General features: G+C 44.2%; 1 protein-coding gene across 4 annotated transcripts in view; it reads left to right on the top strand.

The window, feature by feature from the left end:
• LOC139754499 (serine/threonine-protein kinase SBK1-like) overlaps window positions 1-22,071 on the top strand; it is a 110,038-nt gene that overhangs the window by 24,481 nt on the left and 63,486 nt on the right. For 3 of the 4 annotated variants that reach the window (XM_071671777.1, XM_071671780.1, XM_071671779.1), the window contains one exon: window positions 9,633-9,719. In XM_071671777.1, coding sequence (XP_071527878.1) covers window positions 9,633-9,719 — 87 coding nt within the window. Of the gene's footprint in view, window positions 1-275; window positions 714-9,632; window positions 9,720-22,071 lie in introns of those variants that run through there. The other variant, XM_071671778.1, reaches the window with a different exon arrangement.

The following is a 22,071-nucleotide window of genomic DNA, read 5'->3' as shown; positions in this document are numbered from 1 at the left end:
CGTATAATTTTTCGTGTGAGCTTTATGACTGAGACAGTTTCGAACCCGAGTTTCCACTCCTGTCATTCGTAACAATTTCCCATCATTTTACCATCAACAGGTAATCGCCGTTACAGATACTCAGCGATATTGTGCACCCGGTTTACGATACACTGAGGAAATTGTGACCATACCTCGGAAAAACAGGTATATAGGATATGATTCAGAGAGGAGGTTTGCGAGGTGCCCGAGCGGTAAGAGTCGGAGCCAACCTCGACCCACATGCCCAGCTCTGCCAGCCAGTACCCGTCAGGGCGTTCTGCCCTCAGTCGTACCGCGCCAGCCACTCGCGAAACACGCCCGCACACGCCCTCACGCCCATGCCCCTGGGGGGGACGCAAACGCAGCATCCGTAGCAGTAGGAGGAAGGAGGCAAGATACCCCAGAAGGAAGAGAACGAGCGTGAGAAACTTTGAAACTTAAATGAGAAAGAAAAAAGGAAACATTGCTGGGGGTACTGCTTAAGTCTTGTACTGCAGCCAAGGTGTTCGTGTGCGACCCCCGCTGTGCCGGTACTGAGGCTCACGACCATTGTTAAGTGATGTTCAGCATAGTACGTGCTTTCGTGCTCTCGCAGTGACTGGATATACGAGAGAAAACATAATCTTCTTTGAGAAATTAAGTCTTCCTCCTGCCAGCTGTGAGGACGAAGCGTTGTGCTAGCTGACCATTAGGTAAGTGGGAAGAGGTCAGAGTGCAGAGGTTACGTGGTTATACCCTATTTCTCAGGAGACCCCATGAAGCAGAGTAGCTAGTGTTCGTTTAGATCAGTGACTGATATTTTTGTAGTGACTCTGAAGCCAAAAACATTTCGACAAGGGATCACGTTATTTGTCGTCCTAGTGCAGCTAAAAACATTTAAACTTTTGTGACGACTAAATCCTTGCGCTTTACCCCTGTGAAAAAAGTATTTGTATTTCCTGAAAACAGACATGTTAAGAAGTGGAGAATGACCCATCTATAGGAAACTCTATGCTAGCTAGGCTTCAAAATAGTGGATTATTTTAGATCTTATTGAACAAATGTTCATCCATCTTTCATCACAACCTTTCCTTGGTACTTAGATATAGGTTGTTAGAGCTCATAATTTGTATCACGTGATAATATTCATACAAATAACTGATCTCTCTCAAAAACTTGGTCCGCGGCAAACTTTTTTTTTTTTTAACTCCCCTTGCAAACTAGTATCAACGAAAACGGACACTTAGGACGTGTGGCACGGGGGACTGAGCTAAACTCCGCGCCCCGTTATATTTGTCGCATCCCTGACCGACGCAATTTTTTTTTATCTGACTTTTTGCTGACCCCACTAATTGCCTTTACCTCTCGCTTTCGTTTGCTTTTACGCCATAACTGGTGATATCATTTCACATACAGAATTTAAAATTCACTCACATTATCACGATTGTTATCATCGTGGTTATCATTTTCATCAATATTATTAATTGTAATTATGATTATGATCATTGTGTATTCAAATTGTGATTATGATCATTATTGATAATTATGATGACATGGACATTTCGTACCAATTTTTAAGGCTTATGTATCTTAGAGGCAGCCCTCCATGCAGGAGCAGTGCAAAGTCGGCTCCTTTGGGGCGGCCTCGTGGACAGAAACCTTCCACTTGCGGCGTTAACACATACTGGTGGAATCCCATCACATCCAGATAAACAACACACTACAACGACGAACGTAATACGTACAATCTTATAGCATGAAAGATATATTCACAATGACTGTAACACTTTCACAAAGACTCGAACTTTTCCAAGATTGTAAAACTCGCAAAGACTGCAACAAACTTTTTCAGAAATACTGTATCATGCTTACAAAGACTGACACACACTCACAAAACTTACAAAACACTCGCAAAGTCTGTACACACTCAGAAATGACGTACACTATCGGAAAGACTTTACATTTTCTCGCATAGACTGTACACGCTACGTCGCAGATACTGAATCACATTCTCGCACTGACTTAGCCATTTTCCCTCACAAAGACAAAAACATAATTCCTCACAAAGCCTATAACACGTCACTTCACAAAGATGTAACATTCTGCCTCGCAAAGACTGAGCTGCATTGCCTCATAATGGCGAAATTACATTAATTTACAGACTATAACACTCCCTCGCAAAGACTGTAACACACTGCCTTACGAAGAATGTAACACAATATGTAAAAAAGAATACAAAAATGATAACATACCTCAGTGACTGTAACACATTTCCTCACATAAAATTATAGCACATCTTTTCATAAAGACTAACACACTCACATATATTGCTGGATATTCAAAAATACTGTGACACATTTACTCACAAAGAATAGAAAACACTCATAATGAATGGATAGCACTCTCACAAAGACTGTATCACACTCACAAAGACTATTTTATTCACAAAGACTTATCACTTTCGCAAGGAGTTTCACTAACTCGTAAACACTGTTATTGAAAAAGATGAGAAAATCTAATTTACACTTTAGGAAGTATATAGATGAATTAGACAGAGGAAAATGAAGATATTAGTAAAGGCACACGCTCATTAAGCCTGAAAGACACTTTCTTATAGTCTGTAACATACTTTCTTCCAAGATTTCCATGTGTGTATGTATTCCATATACTACATCCTGTTTGTTTTCATCCGTTATTCCTGCCGGGAGTGGAGCTGGAGGGAGAAGCGCATGGGGAGGTATCGTCTACTTTACCTTTTCTAGTTAGCAGATAATCTCATCATAGACGTGGTTATCTGCTTCTGTTATCTGTCCTTCCCATGTACTCTCATGTGAGGACAGCAGCACGCTCTCATACATACTGTAACATGGATTCTGATGATGACTGTAGCACACAATGCTCTCTCTCTCTCTCTCTCTCTCTCTCTCTCTCTTTGACAAAGAGGGTCATGATCCAGGTCATCCAAGCTTGTTTCAGCCCGAACCAGTACTTCACATTCGGTGATTTCCTGGAAAGTAAACACATATCTAACTTCACAACTTAATCCTCTCCTTTACAGTCAGAATGTCTCTCTTCGTGCCTACTTCTGTCTGATTCTAAGATAAGTTGTCCGAGGTTTCAGTTTTCCTAAGAGTTTCTTGTCGTAAATTACTGGTTTTATAGTTATTCAAACTCCACACGGCTGTCGAGTTCGACTACGTAGATCTGTCTGAAAAGAAAGAGATGACACAATTACAGCTGGACTTTGCATTTCCGTCACTGAGGCTGACGCAAGGATACAGAAGCCCGGAAATTCTTCATGACTATTTCAGGTAATCAGAGAATTATTCATGAGTCACCACTGTGGGCCAGAGGAAATTTCCCGAGGAAGCAAAACATTTCCCTCATCCCACTTGGCAGAGACCAGGAGACATTAATTATCAAGGGAGGAGGGGAGGGAAGGGAGATGAAGGGGTTTTCTCTGAACGTTTCTTTCGTACAACACCAGACCTCAGTCGTGGTTTATATTACTCACGCTTTACTCGTAGTCCGAAAGCATCATCTTTGTGTGTGTGTCTTAACCACAATTTCTGCTTGAACTTGCTATCATCGACGTGCTTGGTGATATCTCCCCCCTCAGCCCCCATCTCCACGGGGATCCCCAACTCTTCAACCTCCACCTCCCCCCTGGTTGCTCCCCCACTCCATTATCCCCCAAATCCGTCCACACCATCATGCACACGTATCTTGGTCTCGGGGTAAATTTGGCCTCGGTCTCCCTCGGGCCAGATGCGACGAGCAGGAAAGACACAGTTGGTCGTGTCGGTTCAGTGTACAGTGTGTGGAGTCGTTATGTGAGAGATGTGTGGCATATGGTAAGGGATGTGTAGTAAATGTGTGATGTGTGGCTGGGAATGTGTAGTGAATGTGTGAGGTGTGGTGAGTGGTAATGTATGGAATGTGATGGTTGTCTATACTAGGTTTGGGAGGGGTATGGTGTGTGGGGTAAGCTTAGTGTGAGTTTTGTGTGACGAAAAACATTCAAGAAAATTAGATCATGTAGTAATAATAACATCCGTAGGCTTATATTGTCTTTTAGAATCTCTCTCTCTCTCTCTCTCTCTCTCTCTCTCTCTCTCTCTCTCTCTCTCTCTCTCTCTCTCTCTCTCTCTCTCTCATTATCACCATTGTTTTTATAATCATATCATATTATCGTTATTTCTTATGGAGTACATAGCTTAAGAAATATCTTGCTTGTATGATTGCTTATTTCTGATTTACATGACTAGTGAGACAACTATTTGTAGAAAAACAGAGTTGCAAGACATATTGAAGATATGTGGCGCATTATCACTGAACATGATGAAATATTTCGCTGGCATGTAAAAAAGGTGATGAGCCTATCATAGCAGTCAATCAAAATGAAAAGCAATTAACGTTCTACGAACATTAGTCTGTTATTTGATGCTTTTGTAGTCCGGGAAACTAGTTTTAAACGTGTAATACATGACCTTGGGACTGAATATGTACTGTGCGACCCTAGTACTAAACGTGGAACATTTCTTGAAATTTTACTTGCCAAAGACGACCTATGAAGAGCTTCTTGCTAAGTACAGCCTCCTTCCCTACGAAAGCTTATCAATCAGGCATCCATGGTCAGGTTCAAGGTAATGCCAACTCTCCTCCTCCCTTGCTGTAATTAGGCTTTGTCAAACAAAGCAAAAATGACCAAACCTTGTAAAGAAAGATTCATATATCGCGAATGGCAAATGCTCGTCACTTAATACAAAATGGATGGGCTTTATCAACCAGAAATCCCAAGGCCATTTTCAGAAGTGATGAAATATCTATCACATCGAACTCTGTTGAAGTAAGGCCCCTCAGAATCAATCCTAGATAGCTAGAATCTAGTCATTTTTCTCAAGATACTTAAGAACCCCACGTCCAGCCTTGGTTAGCCAACATCACCCACAGCCAACCTTATCTACTTAAAGCCTCTCCTGCCCATGTTAGTAAGGACCTCATGCCGAGCGTAGATCAACTAACACTTCCATTCCCAAAATTCCTGACTATGGTTAACTAAGGCAGCGTCAATTAGAATTAGATACTTGGAATTCCCATGATCAGGCTTTCGAAGCTACGTCTCCCATGACTAGTCTTGCTTCATCACCACAAGAGCCATCTAGTAGTCAGGGAGGAGTTAAACAAAGACAACAGTGCAACCCGTTCAGATGAATCTCCAAGGTCGTCGAGGATCTGACAAAGACCCAGACGTCTCATTTGCGTGGTCTTTGTGGTTCTCACAGGCGTCCTGCTGCGGTGGAGTGAGAGCGGAATACTGAGAAGACAGAACAGTGAGAAGGACAAAGGAAAAGAGTTGTGAAGATTATGAAGAATGGTGAATAAGACACGCTAGATATACGAAGGGAGACGTGGAGAAGGGCAGAGACCTGAGAGAATTTCATCCTCGGATCTTCTCTTAGACAAGTGTTATAGAAAATTTTCACCATAGTATCTCGTGTGTGATCCATATCTCTCAACATTAATTGCGTTTGTATTACTGAGCCACAGTCACTTCTCCGAATAGTCCAGAGAATCATTGACCTCGTTAATCTTAGCATTTACTAAGTCGCCACTGGCTCTGAAGAAGGTGAGGTCTTTGCACTCGAGTGTAAACAGAAATGTGAACATGTCTTGTGATGCTGGTTTAATGAACTGTTGGACGAGGGCGTGGGCCACTGCTTGGCCCGGGTATCCAGGGTATTCGTGGTGTCCCTAGCTCCTTCTGTCGGTGCTTGATTAGGATAAGGTACAGATTTCTGTGTCACGACTCCTCTCTCCCTCCTCTCGTTTTATACCTTATAATTATGTTCACTCTGTTGTACTTCACGTCCTTCACTTAAATTCTCCCTTGAAACCATTTCCTCTCCCAACACTGTCTTTCCTTGTCTCCCTGCTTCTCCAGGAGTTAAAACAATCTCCCTTTGTTGTTTCTCTTCTCTTTAGTCTCCTTTTTATTTTTCTCCTTTACATATTTCTCCTTTTTTCCTATTTTCACTCATTGTTTATGAACTTTATCCATCAAATTCCTCTCATTCTCCACATTTTCTTTTATCTCCTTTCTACATCCTCTTCCTTTTCCTTCTTGTCCTGTTCTTTCTTTTCTTCTTGCTTTTCTTTCTCCTACCATCATCAGAACTGACAGTGAGTAAGCCCTAGGGTCATCTACCTCGCTAGTACCTCAGGTGCCCTACCTAGGGTCTTTACCCTGGCCAACTGCACAGGTACCGCAATAGCCTAAACCCAAGGGTCGCTACACTTCTCAGCAACGCAGCTGCACCAGGATGAACAACCTGACGAGTAGCACCAAATACTTTGCGGCTGCCGTCTTCCTAGTAGCCCAGGTACCACAGGGGGAACATCCTCCCCGCTTGTTCACCTGCGCTCTCGTCGTCATCCTCCCCAGCAGCCCAGGTGCCCCAGTAGAACAGCTGCCCCAGAGACTCCATCGTCTCCAGTGACCCAGGGAAGCCATTCCTTCAAGTAGTTCAGGCTGCTATCTTCCCCAATAGCCCAGGTGCCTCAGAGTCGCCACCCTCCCAGTAGTCCAGGAGCCTCTCATAAATATTTAGTAGAGCTGCTCCTACGTCAGGCGGGTTTTACAGGTCGAGACGCAGCGGACGGTGGTTAAGGGGGAGGGTGGGTGAAAGGCAGAGCAGGAGAGAGTGAAATAGACAAGAGAAAAGCAAGAGAAGGAATGAGCTGGAGTTAAGGAAAGAAGCTAAAACGAAGGAAAATATAGTTGTTTTAAGAGATTGTCAGTGTTGAGGAGATATAACAAGACGAACGAAGCGGAAGCTCAGACGGAAAAGAGAGAAGAAATCGGTGGAGAGATACAGAAAAAGATGGAGCCAAGGAACGGGAAGGTGAGGGAGAAATGGGTCCTCAAGTGTATTGCTAAAAGATAAACTGTGTTTACCCACACTGTGTGTGATGACCCTGAAGGGTGCCAGTGCAGGGCATGTTTATTGACACTGTGGGCGCTACAGCTACAGATCTGGTCATCCACTCGCACTCACACATGCTCCAGCTTAGTAACACACACACGACTATGGACATAAACATACATACACTCGTAGAGAGACAGAAAGACACACACTCTTTCCTCATACAGGACTTTTGGCATTAATACTGTGTATGTATGCATTAATACTGTATATGCCTTACCTTAACATGTGTAATTCCTACAAGACCTTTGAAATACGCATCCAAATGACCTAGTTTTCCTGCTGCTTTTACCACTTGATTCGAGGAATTGACACGAAATATGACATATTCTGCGAGTTACTGCACGAATCCTGAATTTGGTGACTTTATATGTGATCTTTGACCCCTCCACCCATAACTTCGCACACAATCATATATTATTTGGCATTACCTCCTGAAGCCCTGAAGCTTTCGACATTAGTCACGACACAATCCATAATTTGGATAATTCTTGATACAGTCTCTGATGATACAATCTCTGATGATACAATCTCTGATGATACAATCTCTGATCTTTGGAAAATATCTAACGAAAATCTTTATCTTTTTTCGATACTGTGCCCTCCATCCAACCTTTTTTTTTTTTTTTTTTTTTTTCTTTTTTTTTTTTTTATACTTTGTTGCTGTCTCCCGCGTCTGCGAGGTAACGCAAGGAAACAGACGAAAGAAATGGCCCAACCCTCCCCATACACATGTACATACACACGTCCACACACGCAAATATACATACCTACACAGCTTTCCATGGTTTACCCCGGACGCTTCACATGCCTTGATTCAATCCACTGACAGCACGTCAACCCCTGTATACCACATCGCTCCAATTCACTCTATTCCTTGCCCTCCTTTCACCCTCCTGCATGTTCAGGCCCCGATCACACAAAATCCTTTTCACTCCATCTCTCCACCTCTAATTTGGTCTCCCTCTTCTCCTCGTTCCCTCCACCTCCGACACATATATCCTCTTGGTCAATCTTTCCTCACTCATTCTCTCCATGTGCCCAAACCATTTCAAAACACCCTCTTCTGCTCTCTCAACCACGCTCTTTTTATTTCCACACATCTCTCTTACCCTTACGTTACTTACTCGATCAAACCACCTCACACCACACATTGTCCTCAAACATCTCATTTCCAGCACATCCATCCTCCTGCGCACAACTCTATCCATAGCCCACGCCTCGCAACCATACAACATTGTTGGAACTACTATTCCTTCAAACATACCCATTTTTGCTTTCCGGGATAATGTTCTCGACTTCCACACATTCTTCAAGGCTCCCAAAATTTTCGCCCCCTCCCCCACCCTATGATCCACTTCCGCTCCCATGGTTCCATCCGCTGACAGATCCACTCCCAGATATCTAAAACACTTCACTTCCTCCAGTTTTTCTCCATTCAAACTCACCTCCCAATTGACTTGACCCTCAACCCTAGTGTACCTAATAACCTTGCTCTTATTCACATTTACTCTTAACTTTCTTCTTCCACACACTTTACCAAACTCCGTCACCAGCTTGTGCAGTTTCTCACATGAATCCGCCACCAGCGCTGTATCATCAGCGAACAACAACTGACTCACTTCCCAAGCTCTCTCATCCCCAACAGACCTCATACGTGCTGATTGAAATATAACAATACTTTGGAAAAAAGATTAGTTATGACATCAAACGACCTAAGTTCCTAATCATTGTCATGATGACTTATGTCTGATACCATAGTATCTGATGACTGCGCCCATCTGATATTTCCATAGATGGCAAATCCACAGGTGGCGTGACCTTGGACTTGGATAATCAACATAAAATCCAGGATATGATGTGGGTGCAGTAGGTCCAGCAGAAGTGTCTCAGTGTGACTGTAAATGGGAACACTTGAATGAAGTGGAGTGCTCCTTCTTAGAAGTGAGAATGACAACGGATAGAAACACGAGGAATGAAATTAGAAGGTAAAGGGAGAGTGGAAGTGCTGGTAGTGATGTCTGATGATTATTCATGAAGACTGATTGATCGCTTGAGACGCAAAATTGTGAAAAGGTGTGGCAGAGGGAATTATGATTGAAAACAGCCAGCAAAGGTGTGCTGAAATGATTCGGGCATATGGACAAAACGAGGGAAGAAAAGCTAACAATATGGATATATGTGATGGAGGCATATGGAGCACAGGGGAACAGCAGACTGAGGAAGAGGTTGAAGGATGGAATACAATATTGAGGCGTGAGCATCTGCGAGGGCGAGAAGCTCTGTGATATACATGATGTGATGTGCTGTTCACGTGCTGAGCCACGATATACGGAGCAGTCAGGGTACACCAGAGTACAGTAGGTTGTGAGCTTTGCTTCTGGATGACAGACTCTGTTCCCAGTGAGACATACGTTATGTGGATGATATGAGGGCATTGTTCGTTATTATTTCGAATATCATTTGTTACTATTATAATTATCATAATCATTATCTATTTCTATCATCTCAATCTGTGGTAGTAATAGTAAGTATTAGTAGTCGTAGTGGTGGTGGCTGTAACATTGACAATAGTTGTATTAATCAAAGTATCAGTTGACATCGTAACGTCACCAAATGACATTTCTATCTTTTCTCTCATGTCAGACACGAGGGTCGCCCTCCCACACCATGACCACGCTGGCCAGACGCAACTCCTCCATCCACAAGGTGCGAGAGTACCAGCTTGAACAGGTGAGTACACACCTTCGTTGTGCTCCTTCAGGATGACTGTGCGACCTCTAAGCACGACGGTACGACCCTTGACCATGACGTTGCAACTAGATCGTATGAAGGTCTGGTTTTTGATCGTTGCGGGGCTACACCATCAATGACCAGACCATCATGCGTCACGCTCGTAATCGCTTTGGTCAAGGTCTGTGACGCTATCATCAAGGGTCATATAGTCATGCTGATCAAGAGGTAACGTTGTTACATGGTTGGTGATGAGCTTGTTAAATGAATGACAAGATATAGATAGTTATCTTGGCAGCTTGGGTTGTTACCTTATGCTTTTGGGTAGATATGATAGTTAGGGTACTGAATAATTGTCACCACAGCGAGTTAAATGACGATTCTAAACGTCGGAGAGATGTGGTACAGTATAGTACATTGTAACACTTCACGAACCTGGTCCTAGTTTAGGAAGATTAGATTCCCTCAGATCTCTGAAAATTCTGAGACTCGCTGGCCTGAGACGAGGTCATTAACTTTGATCCTATTCTGGTGAAGCTGTAGTGCTTTCTGCCAATCGGTTGAAGATTTGGACGCTTTTCCCACAACCGTCTCAAACACTGTTGTCTATAATCCGTCTGAGGACTTGGATGGTAGTTATCATCCCAAGCAGCTGATTGGATGAGGACACGGGTACTATGATGCAAGTAGTCACGTTTCTTCCACGTGGACATGATCGCTGTACCAACAGAATGTTAGGTGAGGTGACGAAAGGTAATCCTCGTCTCACTCACCTTAACATATGTAACTGTGAACAATATCGATATCCAAAACAACTCCATTCGGGTCAAGAGTCTCTCCGGCCAGCTGATCAATGATTACAGATTTTTTTGATATATTTCGTTCATTACCGCTGAACTTTATCATCAGAATCAAATGGGGGAGGGGGTGGGTGGTGTACATAGTCTAATAATGAAAACATCGAGTGAGAGCAGACGTAAGGCTTCACCTTATTACCTTGTGTACGTTATACCTTGAGCTTATCAACTTCGCCATTTCCAATTCTTAGGTAACCCCCTGACTGAATACCATGTTTGCATTGTTGTAAACTAGATGATCAATTGCTTGTCAAGAGATGATCACGTTTACAAATGTAAAGAAAACGAAAGTTGCTAGGATCAGAATTATTAAAGTGAATGGCAAACATTGAACATCTGTTTTAGTGATCAGTTCAGAAGGCTGGTAGTCCACGACAGTACGACCCTTGAGCACGACGGTAGACTGCTAGTCCACGACAGTACGACCCTTGAGCACGACGGTATGACCCATCAGGATAATGATGCGCCCTTTGAGCACGACAGTAAAATCTTGAACACGACTACACGACCCTTCAGGACGACGACACAGCCCTTAAACTATACAGTGTTACCCTTAAGCATGATGGCCCTAGCCTTTGACCTGATCGTTAAGGTTCTAAACAAAGGGCGCGGTACCAGACTCGAGTGTTTTACCGTTGTGCTCGAGGCTAAACCATCGTACGTGTTATGACCTGGACTGTGATCATATGAGTTTTTTCGTCTTGATAAAACAAGAAAACTGTTTACATTATATGATCTTCTTGCAGTCCACCATTCTCACTCGTTATCAGTTCATTTCGTTTTAATGTTTCCTCCTATACTACACTGCTGGGTCGACAGATCGCCGGTAGTTGCATATATATATATATATATATATATATATATATATATATATATATATATATATAATTGACTAAGATCCGTCGACCCCGTAGTGTAGTGAGGAAGGATGACTTATTGTTAATAAACGAAAAGGAAGAAATTGAATATAGTAATGTCTTCGGGAAGTAACGTACTGTTCGTTAACAGGCAACATCATCGCAGAGCTGTAGGTGGCGTTACCACTTGGCAATACATAACGCCATTGCTTAGCTGCATGTGACGTCAATAAGAGAAAAGACACCACTGATTCCTTGCTGTTGTTATCACTCCGGACACAACGGGGGTGATCAAAGCGTCCTCTCCACGTCTCAGGTTATCGATTTTATTACATCTGAATATGAGCGAAAATGGAGCAACGCTCAAACACAATGTCTGATTAACATGTTGACTAGATAAAGAACGACCAAGTCGTCAAATTCTCCAGAGGAACTTTGTCACTAGAGAGAAATAACGTAAACCACAGGACGCCTGACAGCCTCGCGTGACCGCTCCGGGTCCCGCGCTCAGGTTCGTGGCATCATGTGTCTGAGGTGTCCACACGCCGGCCTACTGATTAGATTCTGAGCTGAGAGAACGAGCCAATCCGGCCTATAAGATTCTAGACTGTGTCACACCGCCAATGAGACTTCATCCAGATCAGGCGGTCAATTAGGATGCCAGAATCCTCTCATTTGTGGGGTTGAGTCGTCTTGTTCGCTGGAGGGTGACCGTGGAAGCCTGCCAACTAAACCAGTGAATCCAAATTGTTGTATTTTCCTGCTGCAGATGTTGGGGATGGGGTGCGGTGTTGTGGACGTGTTGGAGAGGGAGGAGGAAGGAAATGGTGGAGTCACGGTAATAGCTACATCTGTTCATTTATCAAAATCTTTGTCTAGTTCAAGAGGTCAATAACCTTGCTGGACTGATGTCATTAGTTCCTTGGAAGATAGGAGGTGTGGTAAGAATGTTGGGAGGGGGGGGGGGGGGGAGGGAGGGAAGGTAAAGCTGGAAGGAGGAGGAGGATTTTGGCATTTGTTGAGAACTCTCGATAGGTAAGGTGACGTGAAGGTGGGTGTCTCGTGTGACTCCGAACCCACAGGTCGTATGGCTTACACTGACCCCCTCCTCCCCCTCATCTCAGGTGACCAGACAGGTGTGGTGACTCCTCTCTATTGTGATGACCTCTTCTCCATCCTGTGCACGACCATATGACCTGTACTGTGCACGACCATATGACCAGTGCTGTGCACGTGTACTTATGCTTTGGTTGGTGAGGGCAGGAGTCTGGGTAGACATGGGGTCATTTCCCTGGTCCGTAGTGCCACAAGACATGTGGCGGCATGTCATATGACACATGGTATATGACATTCTAGTTATAAACTTAGCTTGATATAATTTGATCTGCGTAAGTTACAGGATTTATAATCGGTTTACAAATATGATATTCAGGTTATAACGGGACCGAATGAGAAGACGAACGTCCCTCAGTGTATCCATTCTTCGTCCTCAGAGGTTACCACCCTGCATCAAAGGCACACTTTCATGCAGAAATTATCCAAGATATTCCTCAGAGTGAATGACGAATATCTTTATCATTTTTCCACGAAGTGAGTGACGCAGATCCTCCATTTAGATCTTCCTCGAAGTCCGTAATTTTGCTCGGAGCATTTTTTTGAAACATATCCCTCACCTCTTTACAGCAAAGTTGAGTTTTCAGTGAGTAGATACCAGCCATTCTTTCCTACTGTTGAAGAGCAATGTTGGGGATGGGACGTGGTACTCCAGAGAGGGTAACAAGCAGCTCATAAACATGGAACACCACAGAGAAGAACCTGAGGTTAGGCAGAAGGGAGGAGAAGCTAAGGGTCGTGTAAGGTCATGGACGTATACGCTAGGTCTACGTGGGATCAAAAGTAAGGATTAGAAGAGGTTACTCGGTGGAAACTCTGGGTCATATAAAGTTATATTACAGCAAGTCGTGTGAAGTCGCGGAGAGAAAAGAATTAAACGACGTAGGATGGAAAAGAAACGATCAAATATCAAGTAACTTAAGGTCTTGTTAAAGAGATTCGAGAGTTATGTAGTCATGTCATATGACCCCTAGTCATGGTAGGTCATGTCAAAGCTCAGTCATGAAGGGCCACAACAAGGAAGCCTCGAGGTATATGACATCAAAAGTAAAAAATGCTGGATTGTTTGTTTCCAAAGGATGTATTTACGTGTGATGTTTGGCGATGAAAGAAGAGCGTCGATCATAAAGGTCCCCTTTCTCAGGGTTCTAGGAAATACCACATGAAAAGTTTCGAAAGAAAAGAATTTCTGAGAAAACGTCGTAAGTCTGGAGTGAAACAGACATAGGGAGGCAACCATTTCGATGTAGGCGCCACTCGTGAAGTTCTTGGAAACAAAATGGTTGACTTTAGGAAATGTTTATCTTGATATGACCCTTGATTGAGGTATGATGGTTTTAACCTTCTGGGTACGATGATGCGACCCTTAGGTATGATGGAGCGACCCTTAGGAATGAAAGTGCGACCCTTGGGTATGATGGCGCGACCCTTGACCCAACTCTTAACGATCAAGTCAAAGGCCAGAGCATCAGACGAAGGGTCGTTTACTGTACGGTACGTCGAAGAAAACGACTCTGTTTGATGGTAAAGACGAACGTAATAAACTCTGACTGTATTCATCACCGAGTCGAGCACATGTACATCTGCAAGAAGACAACATCATTCACTAACAAGCCTTCAAGCTCATGTCTGCATTTTTCTTTACATCTTGTTGACGTCTCTGTGATCAAGATTCTAACTTGCGTAAAATCAGTGGCTAAACTGCCAGGATAAAGGAGTACAAAACCTTGAAATCATGAGGCCAGGAGCTTTTAATCAGCCTTCACGATTCTGGTTGGATGAACTTTTCTCAAACTATTCCTGAACTTTATTTCATATGTGAGGAATATTAAGTTTTTCGTTCATTGTAAATGAGGACAGACGCCTCAACTTTTTCTCTGCTTCCTTAGAGTGGGTTGCCTCCGTAAGTACCTCCAGGGACATTAGGAGTTTATGAAGCCGTCTATTCTCGATGTCTTGTGGTGTAAACATAAGCGACACGTTCCACTGAAGGCTAACTGGAAAGCCTTAATATAAGAAAAATACAATGAGTAGATTGACTCGCTGCATATCATCATTATCACTAGACCGGATCAAGATCGAAACAGCTTAAAGAGTTTCCACTTGTATCGTAATTTCCGTTATTCATTACCAGCATTTCTTCTGAGAATTTAATAAGGGAAACTGAATACACGGAAGCGGTGTGTGTGTGTGTGTGTGTGTGTGTGTGTGTGTGTGTGTGTGTGTGTGTGTGTGTAAGCTACGCCGTCGCTACAGTGTTGCTGGGGGATTTCCTCACCATCATGCCTGAACTGCAGCAAGCAGCTTACAGGACTAGATGCACACGTGCTGGTGAATAAAGCTGTATCATGTCCGGGATCCGAACCCGCACGAGAGCGTCACAGAGATAATGTACACATGACTGTTATAGGTTCCGGGATGTACAACTTAAGTTCTATATAACTATTGACCTTCTCGAGGAACGATTCTCTTATTTTCTCTCTCTCTCTCTCTCTCTCTCTCTCTCTCTCTCTCTCTCTCTCTCTCTCTCTCTCTCTCTCTCTCTCTCTCTATTCCGAGACCAACATGCTCACAACATAGTAGCTCATCATATCCACAGACGAACATACTTAGCATGGTTACTTGGCTCATCATCAGACGAACACACCAAGCACTGTTAAAAGCACCAACATGATGATGACTCAACGTATCTAAGCACCAACATACTCAGCATGCTGACTTCACGGACCAACATACTTAGCATGCTGACTTAACATATACATAGGCCAACATACATAAAATGCTGACATGCCCGCAGACCAGCTTACAGAACATGCTGGCTTCACGTACTTATGGACCAACATACTTAGCATGCTGCCGTATTGCACTCTCATCCAAGCATGAACAACATGCTTGCACCCTACCAACCCACAAACCAACGTATTCAACATACTGATATGTTTGTCACACACAAATGTAGACGAACTGGGTATTTCATACAAGAAAAACAGCCAAACACGAAACTCGGTACACATACTTTTAGTTTCCTGAACCAGTAAATGAATGAAACACACAGAGATGTATGTTGTACCGCAGTATACCAACCCGAGATATATTTTGTGATTATACTTGGTAGACTCCTTGAACAACGTAAGAAAATCTTTGGAAATAAACATATGACAGGAAGACATACTGAGAGAGAGAGAGAGAGAGAGAGAGAGAGAGAGAGAGAGAGAGAGAGAGAGAGAGAGAGAGAGAGAGAGAGAGAGATTTGTCATTTCTATTTTTGGTATTTGTGAATATTTCACGCCTTTTGTCTCTTGTGGGGAGAGTTCCAGTATCAGTAGGTTTAGGGGAGACTGGGGAGGGAGGTGACTGGGGAGGCTGGGGAGGGAGGTGACTGGGGAGGCTGGGTACACATCTGACAGGGGAGAGAAAAGACCCAGAAATAGTCTTTTCTTCAGAACTGATCATCACTAGGCAGAGTCATGTATGTATATTGGAGGAGAAGGAGGAAGAAACGAAATATGGAGAAAATAAGAGGATTTAGATGACTGTACATAGTGATGGATGTAATAACATATACAACCAGCTTAATGGTCTTGCACCTACAGAAAGATATCTGTAATTATACACACAGATATTGATATACATGTAGATAAACAACTGGTACTTGGGGATTTATTTCTTTTGTTAATATCTTGGTTAAGCTTTAACGTCAAACTTTGTGTGGGTAACTATAGATTGATCAATCTGTACCTTTATTCTTTGTTTAGTCAGCTTTTGTATGATTACCTCATTACCGTAATTGGATAGATATACACATAGATGCCTATATCCACCTAAGCTATTACATAGGAAAAACCATTTGCATATAGATATGCAAACAAGAATAGATAGATAGCTAAGTGAGAGAATGTATGAATAGAATGACTGCCTCAAAGACAAGTAGTGACAGATACCAACAGATACATAGAGGTAAACACACTAAGAAATAAAGATACTAAACAGATAGAAACATAGGTCAAGGAAAATGAAATAAAACGTTCAAATCTTATACGCATCTTAGTCCAAAAAGAAATACTTGCAACACCTGTCTAGGTAAAGATGAAACGATGAACCATTAGATGAGAAATATGTTGATCACCAATAATGAAAACAAAACATTGTCGTATTAACTGATAAGAGAACCGTCGCATATGTGGTGATCAAAGAGATTGTTGCAAACCTGAGACGATATGAAAGAATGACACAAACATACAAGTTCCCAAACATGAGAGACGGTGGAGAACATGGTAACCCAGGATGGTGTCCGTACGGGGAGAACATGCAAGAGATCAGTAGAGTATGACATGGTTAGCAAGACGCTCCTGTACCACACTGTCCACTGTGGGGTACCAGACTTTACAAGGATGAATCACATCCACTTGACGTGTGACATTTACTAGAGATAAGCGAACTGAATGATAGTGAGAAAAAGACGGTAAGAACACGGTATAGTGGGGATCAGTAAACTCAAGGAAGGAAAACCCATACGTATACTGACCAAGTATGGAGTATACAAGAGATGAGGAAATTCTGAGGTGTTTGATAAACTACACACGTAAGTTTCCATACCTTATTACCACGTCTAACTTGTTTCCTCCTCCGCCTCAACTGGTTGTTCTCTCTCCTCCTCCTCCTCTCCAACAATCTCCCCCCCCCACCCCACCCCACCCCCAACACACCTCCTGCACCAGAACCTGCTAAGCGACAAGACGTAAACAAAGGCCCGCCAGCCAGACGCCACGAGAAACCTGGCGGTATTATCCCATGTTCTGCGAACCATCTGTGCTCGCTTACCACCCGTTGGCTTGGCTGTGCCGACAGACCTACTCTCGAACTTCTCGCCTTTGTCACGTTTTGCTTCGGAAGTTCCTCTTTCTTCTCTCGTCACCACGAGAACGACTGAGGGTTCCCCTCTACAACCCGAGGACGCCCCGGAGGACCAGGGGCGGTGTTGCGCTCACCAAATTCATGCTTTTTTGTTTTTCCGAGCCAGCGGGGCGAGGTCCATGGCGGCTTTATATAGCCTCTTGTTTCCCCAGCGTCTCTCTCCTGACGTCACGCGGGCAGGCGTTTTGCTTCAGTAGGAAGTATACGGGAAGGACGGACGGGTAGCAGAAGACCTGGTGGTCCATGTGAATGTTATGTGCAACGGCAAGAAATTTGCGTCAAGTTTCTTGAAATGCTTTGTCATTTTGACCACTGCATTTAGCTCTTCTCGGAGTCTGCACTTTTTAGTGAGAATAATTCTAGATCTTTGTGTCTTTCTTAATAAGGCTCATTACTGAGCGACGAACCATTTGTCCTGCTGTTCTTGGCATTCGTTTTAGTTTTTCTTAGTTTTTGATTGAGTTTGGTGACCAGAGTGAGTACTGTATTTTTCGTTTTATGCTCCTCTATCTATGAAACTTGCACTATCTGTATGCTTCATCATATCTAGCTAAGCAGATTTTATGTATTCTAAGTTATGATAATCACTCCATAATCTTCTTCCTTGAATGATAATGGTAGTTTACTGAGAATTTTATATTCACGATGAACACTACTTTGAATCTGTCTACACTGAAGATCATCTGTCATGTCTCTGTCCGTTCCATCACTGTCTAAACCACTCTGAATCTGTAGACAGTCGTTCTTTGACTAGACTATTATTTCCCTTGACTTTGTGTCATCGGCTAATAATGAATCTTCAAGTAGGTCGCGTCTCCATATCGTTGATGTGAATGACGAAAATCTTGGTCGTAGGAGCAGGCCGAGTGTTAGCCTGCTTGTCGTGTGAAGTCAGGCTGATTCTTCTCCATGTGATCCCACTCAATGTTTCTCGTGTGTGAGCCAGTCTTCTGTCCGCTCACAGACGGGGCTGGAGAGGACGGGGTTGGCGCACCGTGGGCTCTGAAGGTCTGAGTGGATGTGACATATTGAAACAAAGTAAGTATCTCTTTTAATGGATAAGAGAATAAGTGAAACACAGTATTGAACAGACCGACTAACTAGATAGGTGAATGTTGACAGTAAAATATCTTTAGAGGAAATGCAGACGAAGAAGTAAATAAACAGAGAAAAAGAGAAGAAACGAATAAAAGAAATGAAGAAGGAAGAGAGTGATTAATGATGAACGTTAGGACAGAAACCAGCCATAACTTTTGTACCAAGTCGCTCCGCCGTCGGCTCTTGATAACACCAAGAGCAGCGAGATGGTGTGAGTCACTGGGCACCTCCGGGGGAGGATGTTGGAAGCTGGGTGTTGTGGGAGGAGGAGGAGGTGGTCGGGGATTATGGGGTAGGGAGGGGTAGTATGTAGTGGGATGGGGTGGCGTGTATAGCTGCAGAAAATCGAGAATAATTCCACAAGCACGGCATCGTATCTTGCTGTTCCCAATCAATTAGGACGTTCCAGAGCCCTGCGTCTGCCCCAAACAGGGTGAGTAGGGCACATGACACGACGCTGCCCGGGTGTGTGTGTGTGGTGGCGGCAGATGCACGGAGGAGGCTGTACTGTGTATTCGCCACACCTCGCGTGTGCCTGTGGTGGGTATGCTTTATAAGGATGGAGATTTCCTGCAGTGCTTTTCAACCTCTTCCGTTGTTAGGCAGATTTATGAATTTGCTTCAGCTTTACGGTAGTGCATTCATGACATGAAAATACTCGCTAGCCCGTGATAAAGATGAGTTCTAACAGTGATACTGTATATATAAGTAAAGTAATTCAAACATGTCATTACAAATGACTCGTGGAATCATTATCTCCACCACCGGCCCTTCATTTCTCTCTCAAGATTCGATAATGCAGGTGAAGCGTAATGACATTTTCTTTTGCATCCTTGTCAAAATAAACCTATGTAAATGTGAGAAGGTGTGGTAGGGAGCAATTGGAACAGTACTTCTGTTTTCATTTTTCCAAAACTCTCTTGGCACATCTATCAAAAGACGCAAGTGTACGTAAGTACGTCACACGTAGTTATGCTTGTGTGAGGAGGTGTACCTGTGTGAGGAGGTGTACCTGTGTGAGGACGTAGTGTACAGCCGCGACTTCCTAGGCAAACGAGTAGTTGTCAAAAAGGAAAGATCACAGATCAGGATATAATGATGATCTCGACACCATGAGGCAGGTCAGGTGGCCGGCTGTCGGGGAGGAGGACAGATGTACATGAAGTGGCTAAGTGTAGGTGAGGTGGCCAGGTGTAGGTAAAGAGACAAGTGTAGGTGAAGTGGCCTGGTGTAGGTGAGGTGGTCAAGCGCAAGTGAAGTGGCAATGTGTAAGTGGGTGGGTGGGGGTTTAGGGAAGGGGACAAGTGTAAGAGAAGGGGGAACTGGTGTACATGAGGGAGTCAGGTGTAAGTGAGGTGGCTAGGTACAGTGGGCAGGTGAGGAGTGTTGGCCTGGAGCGTCGCCAGATGCTGTGAGTCAGGCAGACCTCCCGCAAATCCACGCCCACACACCCATGACCGCACGCCCATAGCCACACGTTTATGAACTGCACGCTTGCACGCCCAAAACCTAAAATAGAATAAATACACAAACCCATATATCAACACGCTGTTGGCTCACACCACCTACAACCTTTCCACCCTTCACGTCTGCAGGCTCCCCCCACACACACACTTCATGCCTAAAAGACCTAAGCATAATAAGCCAGCGCCTACAGCCTTCACGACCCACACAGACCACGCCGACATGCCTCGGAACCAAAACGGACCACATCCATAAGCCCCGGAACCCAAACAGACAACGCCCACAAGCCTCGGAACACACTGACCCCACCCACAAGCCTCAGATTCTACACAAATCTTGCTTCTAGGCTCCAGAGCCTACACAGACTAACGCCAACAAGCCTCGGAACCAAGGTAGAACACGAGTACTGGCGGTGCATCCACACGCCTCGCCCTGCCAAGGTATTCTAGCTATGGCATGGCATTGTGAAGACTAATCCTCCTGCAACATTACACAGTGCACTGGGTGGCTTTAGGTGCCACGTGAGGCTCGTCCTTGGACTTGCTGTCAAGCTGCCTCACCACACACACATACACACACACATGGGTGACATGGGACATTTACCGAAAGTAATACTCAAGATGGGAGGAAGTAGCGAGGAAGTCATAATGCAAGCCTACTAGCTGGCGGACAAAGAGAAATTCAAATGGGTGTTTGTATTTATGGTGGTGGACAGGACAAGGAAGTTGGGGAAATTCAGAGGAGAAAAGTTTGATCATAAGCCAAACACAAGAGACAAGTTCCCATCCAATGTGAGTAACGCGAGAGGAGGTATCAAGAGAAGGTCGTGCTGAAGATCATGTGTACAAATTCTGATGGTTTGGTGGAGGGTAGGAAGAACCTTGATTCCAAGAATCGAGTGTGGGAGAATAAACCAAACTTCATGGGCACGATGGTCGTCCGGCAGGGATGTCTGGCAACAAGATAAGAGAGAGAGGGCAGAGGAAGTGGTGGCCTGTCCCTACTGGTGAGAGAAACCATACTTCGAAGACGTAATAGTAAAAAGCGGGTTATCTTGACCATCCATACTAGGAAAGACGGCAGTCGACGATATCTGTCTGATAGCCTTAGTGGTATACAGTCCCTCGAAGATCGGAGATACCCGACCAACTATTCATGAGAATAGTAAGGAGACAGTCGGGATGGCATCTTATTCTAGGAGAATATAACATTAACGGAACAATGCGTGACGCCTTAGATCTACGAGAGGGTGAGAACAAGTGGATCTGAGGTTGTAGTGGCGTGTTCTCTGGGGAAGTGGGAGGCAAACGTAGTCTGAGTCAATCCAGTGGAAGTGATACGTCTCGTGGAGGAGCCAGATCTGAACAAAGGCCATGGTACAAAAGGGACCCTACCACATGTACCACGGGATTGGGCAGTGACCCTTATCAAATCACTGGTGATGTAGCTTGAAGTATTCCCTGACGCAGGACGTGTCGTCTGTTCCTACCACTGGACCAAAACGTATCGTCTGCTCATACCAGTGGACCCGTCATGTCGTCTGCTCACATGAGAGGATGAGGTCGATAATCTTTTCTCATGGAGGGTCTGTAACTCTGCAAATGATGGAAGAAATAGCCTAGCCATCTGAGTGATCAGCTGATGAACCATATAATGAGAACATTGGCTCTGCATTATACCTTTTTGCCATGAAAAGCGGACCCACCGAGTCACTCGTATTTTCCCCAGAGAAGTCTTTGATGATCGTCCTTGTATTGCCAAAGTGCAGAGCGATGCTCTTGCTCAGATCCCCTCAAGGATTTTGTTAAAGGTCATCCCAATTACCCCTCCCATCTCCAGCGGGGCCTGGCTCCCTATCCTGGTCTTTCTTTTCCATGAAACAGAACTTTTCCATGAATCCTCTAGCCTTCCTCACCCCTGCCCCTGCACCTCCACCGCCCACTGTGCGATACGACCTGAGCTTCGGGGATTTCAAGGTTACGCTCGTACCCAACCGTCCTCTTCCTCCTCCTGTTCTTCCTCTCCTTCCTTGTCTCCTCTTCCTTCATC

The sequence above is a fragment of the Panulirus ornatus genome, chromosome 17, assembly GCF_036320965.1.
Source record: "Panulirus ornatus isolate Po-2019 chromosome 17, ASM3632096v1, whole genome shotgun sequence".
Taxonomy (NCBI): domain Eukaryota; kingdom Metazoa; phylum Arthropoda; class Malacostraca; order Decapoda; family Palinuridae; genus Panulirus; species Panulirus ornatus.
This window is presented reverse-complemented; position numbering and strand designations above follow the sequence as displayed.